The following is a 13,319-nucleotide window of genomic DNA, read 5'->3' as shown; positions in this document are numbered from 1 at the left end:
AGCTACTTTTATTCATACATCATATTCCAAATAGAATAAGTATCAGACTAGCTAGCCATAATGTTGTTGACAGAAGACTTTTGCCTGTGTTGTTGAGTTGAGTTAAATAAATTGAAAGATATATATCCGTTCCAGTCTTTGTTGTTGTATAAGTGAATGAGAGAAATTATCATTTTCAGTTGCCTCCCTGCTCACTGTCCAGCTAAGCACCATGGACAGCGCCAAGCCACACAGCTCCAGAATCTGTGTTTCTCTACACAGCAGAGCTCTGTGGCCCAGCACTGTCAGTGGTGCTGAACTGGACAGCGAACAGAGAGACAACTGAAAAGTACAATTCTTCTCTCGTTCACTTACCTTTTTTGAATGAAAAATGCCACTCCCCTTGTTCCTGTTCTTTAAAAAATATGTGTGTTACATGGAGCATGAGCTAGCTAAGCTGTTTTGTGTGTGTATATATAGATGCATTATTGGTTTGGAAATATCCATACGAACAGGGAGGTCTTTCTGCCAGAAAGTTCAGAAACATAAAATACAGAAACAGCAGCTGAAGTGTGTGATTAAGGTGACAAATACGGTGTTTAATGGATTCTGAGCAGGGTCGTGTGACTGAGGGGGCGAGGAGCGGAGCTACCTGCTGTTTTTATCCAGCTAGATTAAATCCACAGATGTCGTCACTATTATCACTTTATTAATGAAAATGAGGTCTCTAATACCGGTGCTAATAGCTGTAGTAACATTAATGGAAGTAAAAACATAAAAACACTTCTGACCCCATTCTGATCAAGTAAAAGGATCAGGTCCTGTTAGTGCTCATCTTGTCCCACATCGTAAACCATGTTAATGAATTTGATCATATTATGCCATTTACATTAAGCCTTAACGTGACTATTATGTTATTATTTGGATGGTGGGGCTGAATAACTCAATTTCCCAGAGTTCCCTCTTCCCCGCACATTCGCTTAGAAACAACCACTGTTCAACAATCACTTGGGAACACACTCTGGTTATGGAGAAATGTACATTAGTTAATTTGGAAGTGTCTTCAGGATTACTGATTGGGCAGTGGGCATATTGGGCAGATACCCTCAAAGGTCTGGAGCGCCCAAGTTAGGGACAGTGGGGGCCAATAGGATTTCCTCGCCCCCGGGCCCCCAAGTGGCAAAATCCAGTCATGGAGTGGGCATGTACACACTAGACCTGTCTCAAACCCTGCCCCTTTTCTTGATCCTCCAATCACAGCTGTCGCTTACCTCTGACTTCCTCGAGGAAGACAGAGGTAAGCGACAGCTGTGATTGGAGGATCAAGAAAAGAGGGCAGGGTTTTGAGACAGGTCCATCCACTGATAAAAATCACATCTAATACTTGTCTTTTTATTTACCATATAGCCATGGCAATCGCTAATGAATTTTGACTAGTAAACAAACTGTTGTAATCTTCAAATCATTACGAGCAAGCGTTTTTGTTTATAAGATAAAATAAGATAAGATAGGATAAGTCTAAGATAAGATAAGATAAGATAAGATATTCCTTTATTGATCCCCTTGGGGAAATTCAGGCATCATAGCAGGGGGATGGGGAGGGGAGGTACGGGTAGTAGAAGACATGATACAGGTTGTAAAATTATCGTACAGTGGAGAAGTAAAAATAAAAATAGAATAAAAAATAGGGAGTGTAAACAATATAACAATATATAATTAACTATGGGCAAGCGCATAAGGGCAACAGAATAAGCATGCATCCATGCATCCAGTAGTGGGTGGTGAGCTGGATAACCTAGAGGTGGTGGCTGAGAGGAGGATGAGAAAAAAGCTAGAAGCCATCCTGGAGAACCCCTCTCACCCCCTCTATGAGGAGCTAGCCAGAATGAAGAGCTCATTCAGCCTATAAGACTCATCCCCCCCGACACACCACAAACCGCCTGGGCCGGTCCTTTATACCGGCAGCCATCAGGCTCTACAACAAAGGGCTCGAGCGGCCGGATCTGCTGCCAGAACCATCACTGTCACAACCCGGGACTTGAGAACTAGAGACTCACATCACCGTACTGACTATCTTGTATTTTGCACTAGAGACTCATATCACTGGACTCTCATCACTGGACTATCTTGTGTTTGTACTTTTTTTTTTTTTTTTATTATATTGTATTTGTATTTGTATCTATACTTTAGTGTACCTATAGTGTATATAGGACTGTGAAGCTATGCATCCCTCACCCTGTATCCCCCCCCCCCATGCTGCTTTGACACCCGAATTTCCCCAAGGGGATCAATGAAGGATCATCTTATCTTATAAAGAAATTCAAGCAGAGCAACAGCCAACATATTACCAAGCAAATATGGCTTGAACATACGACATTCCGATTTTCTTTTTAAGCCTAAAGGACTTTTTTTTATCAATATACTTTTGATATATGTATTACATACATACATACATTCTAGGGCTGGACGATATGGTCTAAAATGTATGTCACGGTATATACATTTATCTTGAAATATCTATATAAATGCTTCTGAAGGGGTGAAACACGGATATGGCAGCTATTATTGTACCTTTGTATTACTAGATCATATTTCACATAGTACAGAGGTATTTTAAGAACATTGATTGATTGATTGATTGAAAAGTTTATTAACAGATTGCAGAATGGGTACAGTACAGTACAGCTCAGTACATACAATTGTTAAGGGGATGCAGACCAGAGAAAGACTTTCGTCTTGTTTACATCAGGGTCCCCCATTTTCAATTCATCATAACATATATGACATACATGTCATACAGATAGACAGTACTGCTACATCTATACATTTATGACATACCAGATTTGCAAATACAGTACTGTTTGTGATACAAAAGTGTCCAGAAAAAGAGTGTATATACATTTGGCGTAGAAACTGTACATTGGAGGAGGTTGGGTGGGTGGGGTGGGGTGGGTGGGTGAGGGCTGTACATTGGAGGTGGGGGGGGGGGGGTTGGGTAGGGGACACACACACATTTTACACTGTACATTGGAATACTGACAAAGCCTTACTTGGTCATTTACTGCACAACTAGGTTAGGACATTTGTAGGGGCCAGTTTCGAATTGCAGTCTCACGTAGGTGTTTTTTGAGAGTGTTTTTTAAAGTGGGTAGTGATTCACATTCCTTTACAGCTTTAGGTAGGGCGTTCCACATTGATGTGGCATAATTGCGAAACGTGTTTAGTCCCTTGTTTGAGCCGAATCTGGGTTTTACATGTATTGTGCAAAACTGCAATAGAGCTAAATGAAAAACCTTTTCTCAACTTACTTACACAAGTAAACAGTGACAGCGTTTGTTATTTTGGTCCACCACTGGCTTTTTTTGTGGTAAGAACTGCCGTCGGAAAATGCCTGAGTAACTGATGTCTGAGATGCAGAGACAGCCTTTGTCTTCCCACCGCTCCTCGACAATTCACTCAATGTTTGCAGGTGACAACTTATTTTGCCTTCTTCATATTCTGTTAGAATATTGCAGGTTTTATGCTAATATAAGACTATCCATAAAAGTATCTACAGTATCTATAATCTACCATATCTATATATTCTACCATATCTCTCTATCTATTTATAAATGATATCTATTGTAAATGACTTAAACAGTGCCTACAATGTACTTATCTACTGTGTTAAAACTATGTGAATTGAATAGGACACTATGTAAAATGTCATACATTCCTGTGGACCTATACAACAGGCACCAGATAGTCTGTGTTCTAATAATGTTGAGCTCAGTTGTAATCCAATCCTACCTAGCTGACCAATACCTGTTCCCTATTTGGTTTTGTGTCAGTCTTGTTTCTCTGATCCTATTTCTGAAGATGCATTTCCATTGGCTAATGGACAAGATATAAGTCACTTGTTACTTTCTGCTCTTGGCAGAACCTAGAATGTCTGCCCGTTGAAAATGACCACATTTCAACGTATTGTATACCTGTCTGTAATTTATGCTGATTCACTTCTTGGAATAAAATCATTGAAAAATGTTCTACCTTTCATTATTGGATATGATTGACCATGACAATTTGGATATTGAATATAGTCAGATATATACGAGTCAAATTGGGTGAAGGCCCGACTGGATTATTTGACCATTTATAAATGAGGATTATTTCACAATTTGGATGAAATACCTTACAATTCCAACACGTGTTTTGTTTTTAGGTGATAGAAAATATTGCTGGTATTACCACCTTTTGCAACCACTGTCTTCCGACATAATCAGTGTCTGAAATTGTAAAACCAAACCATGTCCATATAATGGAATTTGCACTAGTCTTTTTTTTTTTACCAATTCCTCCTCTTCCTTGTGAGCTGCGCTTTCAGCCATTTCTCCGTTTGTAATGCCGCATGTTCCAGGTGTTTTGGTGGCGCAGGCTGATGACGATGCAGCCTACACGCATTGCAATGCTGCTTCCCACTCGTGTGGTTACGTCATTGCTCATTTAGAGCTGCTCTACCCGGTCACAAGGTATAGTCAAAATCCATACGGTAGCGCAAATTCATACCGGTGTACTTTCAATTTTATACCGTCCACCCCTAATACATTCTTTAAGTGTTTGATTTGTAAATGGACAATAGGGTAGCCAGGTGGTTAGAGAAACTGTCCCATAACAGGAAGGTCACAGGTTTGATCCCTGGCTGTGACAGTCTATGTGTCCATCCCTGTCAAGACACTGAACCGCTACCTCCTCCAGGGACACCATACTATAGCTGTCGCTGTGCACTGGCCCCTCTACTGAAATGTATTCACGTTAGGGATGTCCGATATTATCGGCAGATATCGGCATTAAAATGTGATATCGGAAAATATCGGTATCGGTTTAAAAGAAGAATTATTTTTATTTATTTTTTTTACATTTCTATAACCTTTATTTACCCAGGCAAGCAAGTAAGAACAAATTCTGATTTTATTTATTGTCAAAAGTATGCATAATGTTGTGTTAATTCCACAACAAGAGATATGTAATGTTAATTACCTGAAATTATTCCATTTTTTGGGGGGGGGGAAACCCTGCATATATCGGTATCGGTTGATATCGGTTGATATCGGTATCGGAAATTAAGAGTTGGACAATATCGGTATATCGGTATCGGTAAAAAAGCCAATATCGAGCATCCCTAATTCACGTATCTGAGTTTCTCAGAGGGACATATGAAAAGACAATTTCCCAGATGCAATGGAAAAAAGTAGGAAAGGAACACCTAACATCTCACACAGCACAACAGCACTCACGTAAAAGTGAAACGATTCTCAACACCACCCACCACCACAACCCTCCCCCAGGTGATCTCAATTGAATAGAACGCTATACATTCCCATTACCCAACACGGTCAGACATCACTCTTCACATTCCTGTCTTCAACCTCTCTGCACTCAACACATTTTACACTTGGTTATGGCCCCCTGTCTGGCTGGAGGTGAGGAACCAGCTCACTCCTCAACACTATCCATGTGGGGTGAATCTATTTATGACTCATATCACTGACACATCTCACCGCATGTGGCGAACCACAAGGAAGCCGCTTGGCTTGAGAATTTTGAGACAGTACAGTGTGATGTGCAGAGAGTGGATGAGATGAGACGGCATAACATCAGCAGGGAAATTAAACCCATGGCGGGTACTAGGATGTCCTGCCAGGATGCGCTTATGAATATTATCCACTACTGCAATATGGTGATAGCATATTAAGATTTTCTTGGAAGAAGCCACCCCTTGCTTTGAAAGCCACACTAAACATCATTCATTCTCAATGGAATGAATCCGAAAAGATTGAAAGTTGCAGACATGTCACACATAAACTGTTGTGGATTAGTTCATGGTGTTGTTAGTGTTGTAGAGCATCCACACCACAAGCAACTTCACTTAACCTAACGCAAGTTAAGTTAAGTTAATAGTAGTAAATGTGATAATAGTCAAACAACTTTGACTATTATGTACTTTGCTACTATGTCTATACTACTATTTCCTATGTACTATGCTACTATGCCTATACTACAACCTAACCTACTATGCTAATATGTCTACACTACTATGCACTCAGAAGTATGATATTTAAACTTGGTCCTCAAAATGAATGGGAGTGGATGAGGAGCCTGAAACCTGGGAGGACTGGTGGTGTTGACAGCAGATGACAGGGACAGCAGTGGTCGCTAGCTTATTTGTAGATTACTTTAAATAGAGGTAAGACTGCTGAAACTTGACAAGTTCTACTAAAGTGAAATATCCCTTTAATTTGCCATTGGAGGCACCAGTCAAAGGGCATAATGTCACAACTTGTGTATAAAATGTTCTCTGAATTCCAACATTGTTCATGCCACTTGATAGGCTGTTCACGTGCTATTTGCAGGAGGGACACTCATCCACCCCGTATACCCGACGTCACATGAACGTGGTAAAACATCTGCCTCTTTCCCTGCTTAGTTTTCAAATATCACATGGTTTACCAAACTTCCATCACTCGGGTACTTCTCCTCACCGTTGGTCTGTGCTCTCTGCTTTCTTTGTTATGCCCCACACACTCCTCCATGAGACAAAGAGGACGTGTTTGATGTGTAAAATCTGCAAAATGGTCCTTTAACACTTTCTGCGCCAACAACGAGTTTACTCGTTATTGGCCGCCAGCGGTTGAGCGCCAATAACGAGTAAACTCTGTTTTCCTTTTTTTCGATTTTAATATTGTATTCAATGTCACGGACCTGTATGTTGCCGTTAAAAGGCATACTGGGACCCCGAGGGTGCAGTACCGGCCAGATCCTGCCATGTGGCAGTATCGAGAGTGCAGTAAACCCTGTTCCAGACCCTGTGTTACACTCAAATGTCTCCGGGCGCTATATTTAGACGGAGCCAAGTGAATCGCTTTATCCGACCACTTCGAAACGCATCTGGCAGGTTGTGCCAAATTATGTCCGGGACCAGATACTAATACTGGAAATCGCGATCAGACAATTGGAATATTCTTTTTGGAATACGCCCGACCAGAGGTAAGGACTATCTGACATCAATTTCAGCTTGATCCAACAATATTTTCATATCGACCCAGCTGATCGGCTTCTGTAGTGTTCAACACGAATGTCGTTACTGGCCATCAAAGCATAAAAAAACGACCCCCCCCTTTCATGCATTCATGATGAAACATAATACCTATTATATACATTTGATTTGGAAATAGTAGCGTGTCCAGGCAAGGAACGCCAACACTTATAGTAGAATACACGTAGCGCCCTATAACTCAGCGTTTCATGAATTATCCTGGATCACTCCTAAACTATACTTATATTCACCACGGGATAACGTGCGAACGTATGCATGAAACTTTTTTCTCTTTTTTGCATGTTCGACGGAAGAAAGTCAGTGTCAAATGACTATAGTATTGTCTCCATAGCTATAATATAGAATATAGATATAGCTCAAACAGGGTGACGCACTCCTATCCTTAAAGCGTGGCATAGCTACAAGGGGACCCGGCTAATCCCTGGCGCTGATAGAGTTAAGAAGTCACATACAGTATGTTTTTCTTTTGGCTCACAACCAGAGGCGTAGGTTTGATCTGAGCTTTGGGGACACTTGATATTTTTTTGCACTAATTTGAGTGTAAATACTATTTTTGGAGCTACAAAGAGCATCAGATGATCCTGATGACTGTTTCTTTAATTAACCTCCTGAACTGATGCATTTGGTCTACATATTTTATTCCCTATAGTTTCGAAAAAACTTCAAACGAACTCGCTGCTAATCAAAATTCCCTCTGTTGTTGATAAACAGCTCATGAGAGTCATGAGAGTCATGAGAGTGACAGGTGGGCGGCTGTGACAGAGCTGGCGAGCCAATCAATTGTATTGCAGATAATAGGATAGCTTGCTAACAGGTTCTTGACACAGCCGTCAACTTTACACTTTCGCAACAGATAAAAAGGCTCTGTTGTTTATTGTTTGTCGTTTTGTGAATTATAACACTAAAACTACAGTAAAAGGCGAAATGGTGCATTTACATCGCTTTTTTATCCAAAGCGCTTTACAATTTGTTCCTCACATTTTACCCATTCACACACCGATGGCGGAGGCAACCATGCAAGGTGCCAACCTACATCAGGAGCAGTTAGGGGTTAAGTGTCTTGCTCAAGGACACTTCGACACGCTGCCTTGGAGGAGCTGGAATCGAACCGGGAACCTCCGGATTACCAGGCGACTGCTCTACCTTCTGAACATGAATTGTCCCTGGTAGACAATACATGTTTCTGTGGCTTTGGTAGGGACATGTCTTTGGTAGGGACATGTCTTTGGTAGGGACATGTCTTTGGTAGGGACATGTCTTTGGTAGGGACATGTCTTTGATAGGGACATGTCTTTGGTAGGGACATGTCTTTGGTAGGGACATGTCTTTGGTAGGGACATGTCTTTGATAGGGACATGTCTTTGATAGGGACATGTCTTTGGTAGGGACATGTCTTTGGTAGGGACATGTCTTTGGTAGGGACATGTCTTTGATAGGGACATGTCTTTGATAGGGACATGTCTTTGGTAGGGACATGTCTTTGGTAGGGACATGTCTTTGGTAGGGACATGTCTTTGATAGGGACATGTCTTTGGTAGGGACATGTCTTTGGTAGGGACATGTCTTTGATAGGGACATGTCTTTGGTAGGGACATGTCTTTGATAGGGACATGTCCCTAGCGTCCCTACATAAAACTACGTCTATGCTCACAACAATACATAGGTTCTTGTGAACATGAATATTTCGATACCAAGATTCTAATGGTTGATGCCCGAACAAAACCAAGTATCCATGTCAAACCCATGGAAGCCCAATGGGAGGCGTTAGCTTGAGTAGCCATCCATGGGCTTGACGTGTTCGACTATCCTGGGTCGTATTTAGTTGTGTTGACCACAATGTCCTCTGAATTGAGTGGAATTACATTTTCAAAACAGGCAGTAACTGGTTGTTTAACTTCAGATTGGTGAAATACATTTGTCTCTCAAACGCTGCAAATCAACACGTCTTAGGTCAATAACACAAATGATAAAGAAAGATTATAGATTCATGAAGCAGCAATAAAACAGCTTCTCACCTTGTGCCTGCACTTCAGCACTACACCATATGCCCCTAGAGAGAGGGAGAAGAGAAGGAGAGACGGAGAGAAGGAAAGAAAAGAGGAGAGGGTGCAAAGTGTTATGAGAGAAAACAAGCACGAAAACAATAATAATAGCCTGTAAGTGAGAGTGAAGCACACACACACACACACACACACATACAGTACATGCTCACAAATCACATACCGGTACTTGTGAATGGAAGCGCGCACACACACACACACACACACACACACACACACACACACACACACACACACACACACACACACACACACACACACACACACACACACACACACACACACACACACACACACACACACACACACACACACACACACACACACACACACACACACACACACACACACACACACACACACACACACACACACACACACACACACACACACACACACACACACACACACACACACACAGAGTGTTCCTGTAGCATTCTATGCCATGCACCTTGTTCTATATCACTTTATCATACCTATTTATTTCAGATATCAGGTTTTGTCCCCCCTGTTTCCCCCAAATGAATATCAAAGTGAAGTTAAGATGTTTGCTTTGTATTGGATAACTATTCACCTCTACATCATCAGCTCAAATGATTTAATTGACATAGTCATCATGTAATGTACTATCTTATATCTTAATCTGATCTTATATCCTATTGTATCTCACATATACCACTAGCACTCGGAGGCTCCACATTCAACATATTCCACATTCGACAAAAAAAGAAAGTTTTTAAATTGTTCGATTTTAATAGAACATCGATTCAAACATGATTGGGATCAATGGCAGTTGGCCTGGTGTTTGAGAAAATTGAGAACAAGCTATAAATAAAATGATAAAGAAAAGTGACTGACCAAATGCTTTCACACATCAACTGAGCCTTCCTGTCTGTTTAGGGAACTTTTGAGAAATGAAGGCTGACAAGTGTTTGATGTAGGTCACACTTTAGTGTGAATTATGGTCAGTAGAGTAAACACGTATTGCTCTGACTGTCTTCTCACATTAGAGGGCTGCGTGTCACTGTAACTGGCTGTAATCAACCAGGAACCATGTTGGGTTGGCTGGGAATAAAGATAATAGCTGCTTTGATAATGGGAGAGTGACCTGTGTATACTTTGAAGTCATTTTTAGCAACGCAGGTACTTTGTTTATTTCATTTTATGACCAGCCGTCACTGTTTGCAAATCAGGGATTGTGGAATTCTAGTCCTTCATAGATGTAGAGGAGTGCTTTAACTGTTTATTTCTTTTATCAGCAGACACACCTACATACACGAGTACAAGCGCTCATAGGCACACACACACACACACACACACACACACACACACACACACACACACACACACACACACACACACACACACACACACACACACACACACACACACACACACACACACACACACACACACACACACACACACACACATTTACATTGCAAATAGAATTCGAAGGTAAACAGGAGTGCTACAACAACTAGCATGACCACGTAATATAAATCCACAGTATGACACAGTATAAACCCAGTTTATAATAGGTCATCATTGTTCATAGGAGGTGCTGTGAAAGAACAGTTAGTGAAAGGCAGAGAGCCAAAAGGACGCAGCGGGTCGACAAGACATTTTTAACCTTCATTAGTCTCCTATGGTGAAGTGACTGCTGCCCAGAAAAACACTGGGAGACCGTTGTGCACTGTAGAATCCACTGACCATTACTGTCTCCGTTTGGGGATTTAGAATCGCTAAACAGGACAGATGTGGAGTGGGAGGTATACTTATAAGGAGTTAAAAAAAGAGGCAACGGGCCATCTGATTATGAAACACTAACACGGAGGCAGGAATTCTGTGGGTGTTTAATCTGGTGACCCGCCCACTATACAGCATCCAGATGAAAGAGGCTGGATACAGGGAAGAGGGGTGTCCTCGCTGAAAGCTCAACGCCACCTCGCTCACATCATCATCAACACGTGCATTAGCAATCGACCGCTTGAATATCTGCAAATGTCGATTTCGATATTGTAAATTAAGTATTTTCTCAATTTGATGTCAAGACTAGACAAATCTTTAGTCGAGCTCACCCTCATCGTGAGATAAGTCATCAACATGAACCCGAAACATTAAAAAACAAATAAGCCTCCTTTGTGTTATCGTTTTTGTGAGTTTTCTTGATAACCAGATTAGTCCCACTAAGATCAAGTATCTCATTTGCAAGGGAGACCTGACCAACAGGACAACAATGCTAATGACAAACATCATGAAACATACAAAACACATGAGGGAAAAATATTGTGATATTTATTCTATTCCATATCGCCCTGAGGAGGCCTAAATAAGAGTTAGTGCACTGTAACTGGGTCACTCACTAGTGATGTATCAGTTCTACATTGGGGTGCAACATAAAGGCTGTGCAGTTCCTCCCATTCAATACAAACTAAAACAGCACGTACCTTCTCCCACAATGCCGAGGACCTCAAACTTATTCATCACATCACCGGGGGGAGGAGGGGCTCTTCCAACAGGTGCAATTAGCTGCTTGAACCATGGGCAGTGGGCGGGGCTTAGAGAGGAGAGCCCTGATTGGAGGAATGCTCGACAACACCCACAGTAGCATCCAGGGGAAGTCTGGGGTGGGTCCAAACGTACCCCATCTTCTACTCCTCTTCTACTTTTGTCTCTTTCACACTTCTTCCTTTCCTTGTGTCAACTTCTTTCTTTTTTCCACTGTGACTGACTTCTTTATCTTCTCTCACCCGCCTCCTTCTCAACCTTCTGTTGTCCCTCTTCTCTTTTTCTCTTGCTGTAAATAACTATTTTTTTCTTTGCTCCCTCTTTGAATGTCCTAGTCTCTTTTTATCATTCTATATCCTCAGGCGGTCCCTTTCCAGAGCCTCCACACAGCCTGAGAGACCAGAGAGAGAAAACAGAGAGGCCAAGTGTCGGAGCTTCCACACAGCCACACCTGAAAGACCATAGAGAGAAAACAGAGAGGCCACATGTCACAATCAGCTCAGGGAGGGTCAGCCCAAGGTCCCAGTTCCCATCATTCCTTGCAATGGCAGCGAATGCTGCTGGTGGTGCTAATGGCACAGATGGCAGCTAACTAGGACATGTATAAGTGTACGGGAAGTCACCATTTCCTTCAGGACATGTTTAATCATGAATGACTTATAGGCAGCCATGACTTCCACATATTCTTCTCCTATCCGTTCACTCACATCTCACCACCCACACTTTAAGCCTTAGTGGAGAACACTGCCATGTCAATAATCTACATCTAACTTTAAATTTTAAATGCCATTCTTTTTCAAGATACTCCTGAACAAAATGACTCAATAATTATTTGCAAATGCTCAGGGGTTATGTCCAATCTCAATCACAAATAACAAAAAAGCAACAAGTAAAATGCTTCCTTTGTATTGTGACCATCACAGTGGTGTGTCATCTCTATAGCTTCAAATATTATTCCAGGAAGCCAATTAAATTTTTGGAACACTATTTATACTTTTTTTAATTGAATTTTTTTAATTATAATTCTTTATTTATTTAGTGTTCTCAGAGGTTACAATTCCCTTCCTAAACAACATTGTGAAGTTGTAATGTTTTTGCTCATCGTGTGTTTATGTGGGTGTGTTGTTTCTGTGTGTTGTACACTCAGCCTACAAACCCTTGCAGGGGGGCGTTAGGCTGCTGAGGCCAAGGCTATAGTGGAGATGATTCTGGCTTTGAGAAGTGATTATATTCCCTTTTCAATCATTGCAGTCCTCTCTAAATAAGCAAACTATAAGCCACCCTTATAATTAGAACTATATAGGGTCCCTAGTACAAATCATAACCACAATCTGTTCACAATAACTGTATAGAACTACACAGTATCTTATATCTCTATATTATATTTTGATAAAATAAGATGGATGATTTTTTTTGTATCCGCTTTTTCTCCTCTTTTTCAATTTTTTCTCCCATCCCAATTTTAGCCGTGCCAATTCTCCCCTCCCCTGTCTTGATCGTTGCTCGCATGTGTCCCCCACTGGACGACTGTAGGGAGGATAGAAGCCCATCGCATGTCCCCTCCGATACATGTGTAGGCACTGGCAGCCAGTCGCATCTTTTCACCTGCCAGCGCGGACTCTCATTTGGCGAGGAGTAACGTGTAGGAGGCTCACACTTTCCTGTCTCTGCTGTGC

The 13,319-nt window shown here is 41.5% G+C and overlaps 1 protein-coding gene across 1 annotated transcript in view; it reads right to left on the bottom strand.

Annotated features, from left to right (window-relative positions):
* cdkl5 (cyclin dependent kinase like 5) overlaps positions 1-11,619 on the bottom strand; it is a gene marked incomplete at both ends in the record, with an annotated part of 99,292 nt that extends 87,673 nt beyond the window's left edge. Inside the window, 2 exons of the mRNA XM_084337085.1 lie at positions 9,088-9,122; positions 11,583-11,619. Of these exons, the coding sequence (XP_084193211.1) occupies positions 9,088-9,122; positions 11,583-11,619 (72 nt within the window). The remainder of the gene's footprint in view (positions 1-9,087; positions 9,123-11,582) is intronic.
* Positions 11,620-13,319: the final 1,700 nt, after the last annotated feature.

The sequence above is a fragment of the Notolepis coatsorum genome (assembly GCF_963971535.1).
Source record: "Notolepis coatsorum genome assembly, chromosome: 20".
Classification (NCBI taxonomy): domain Eukaryota; kingdom Metazoa; phylum Chordata; class Actinopteri; order Aulopiformes; family Paralepididae; genus Notolepis; species Notolepis coatsorum.
Note: the sequence above shows the minus strand (reverse complement) of the source record. Positions and strands in the feature narration are given on the sequence as shown.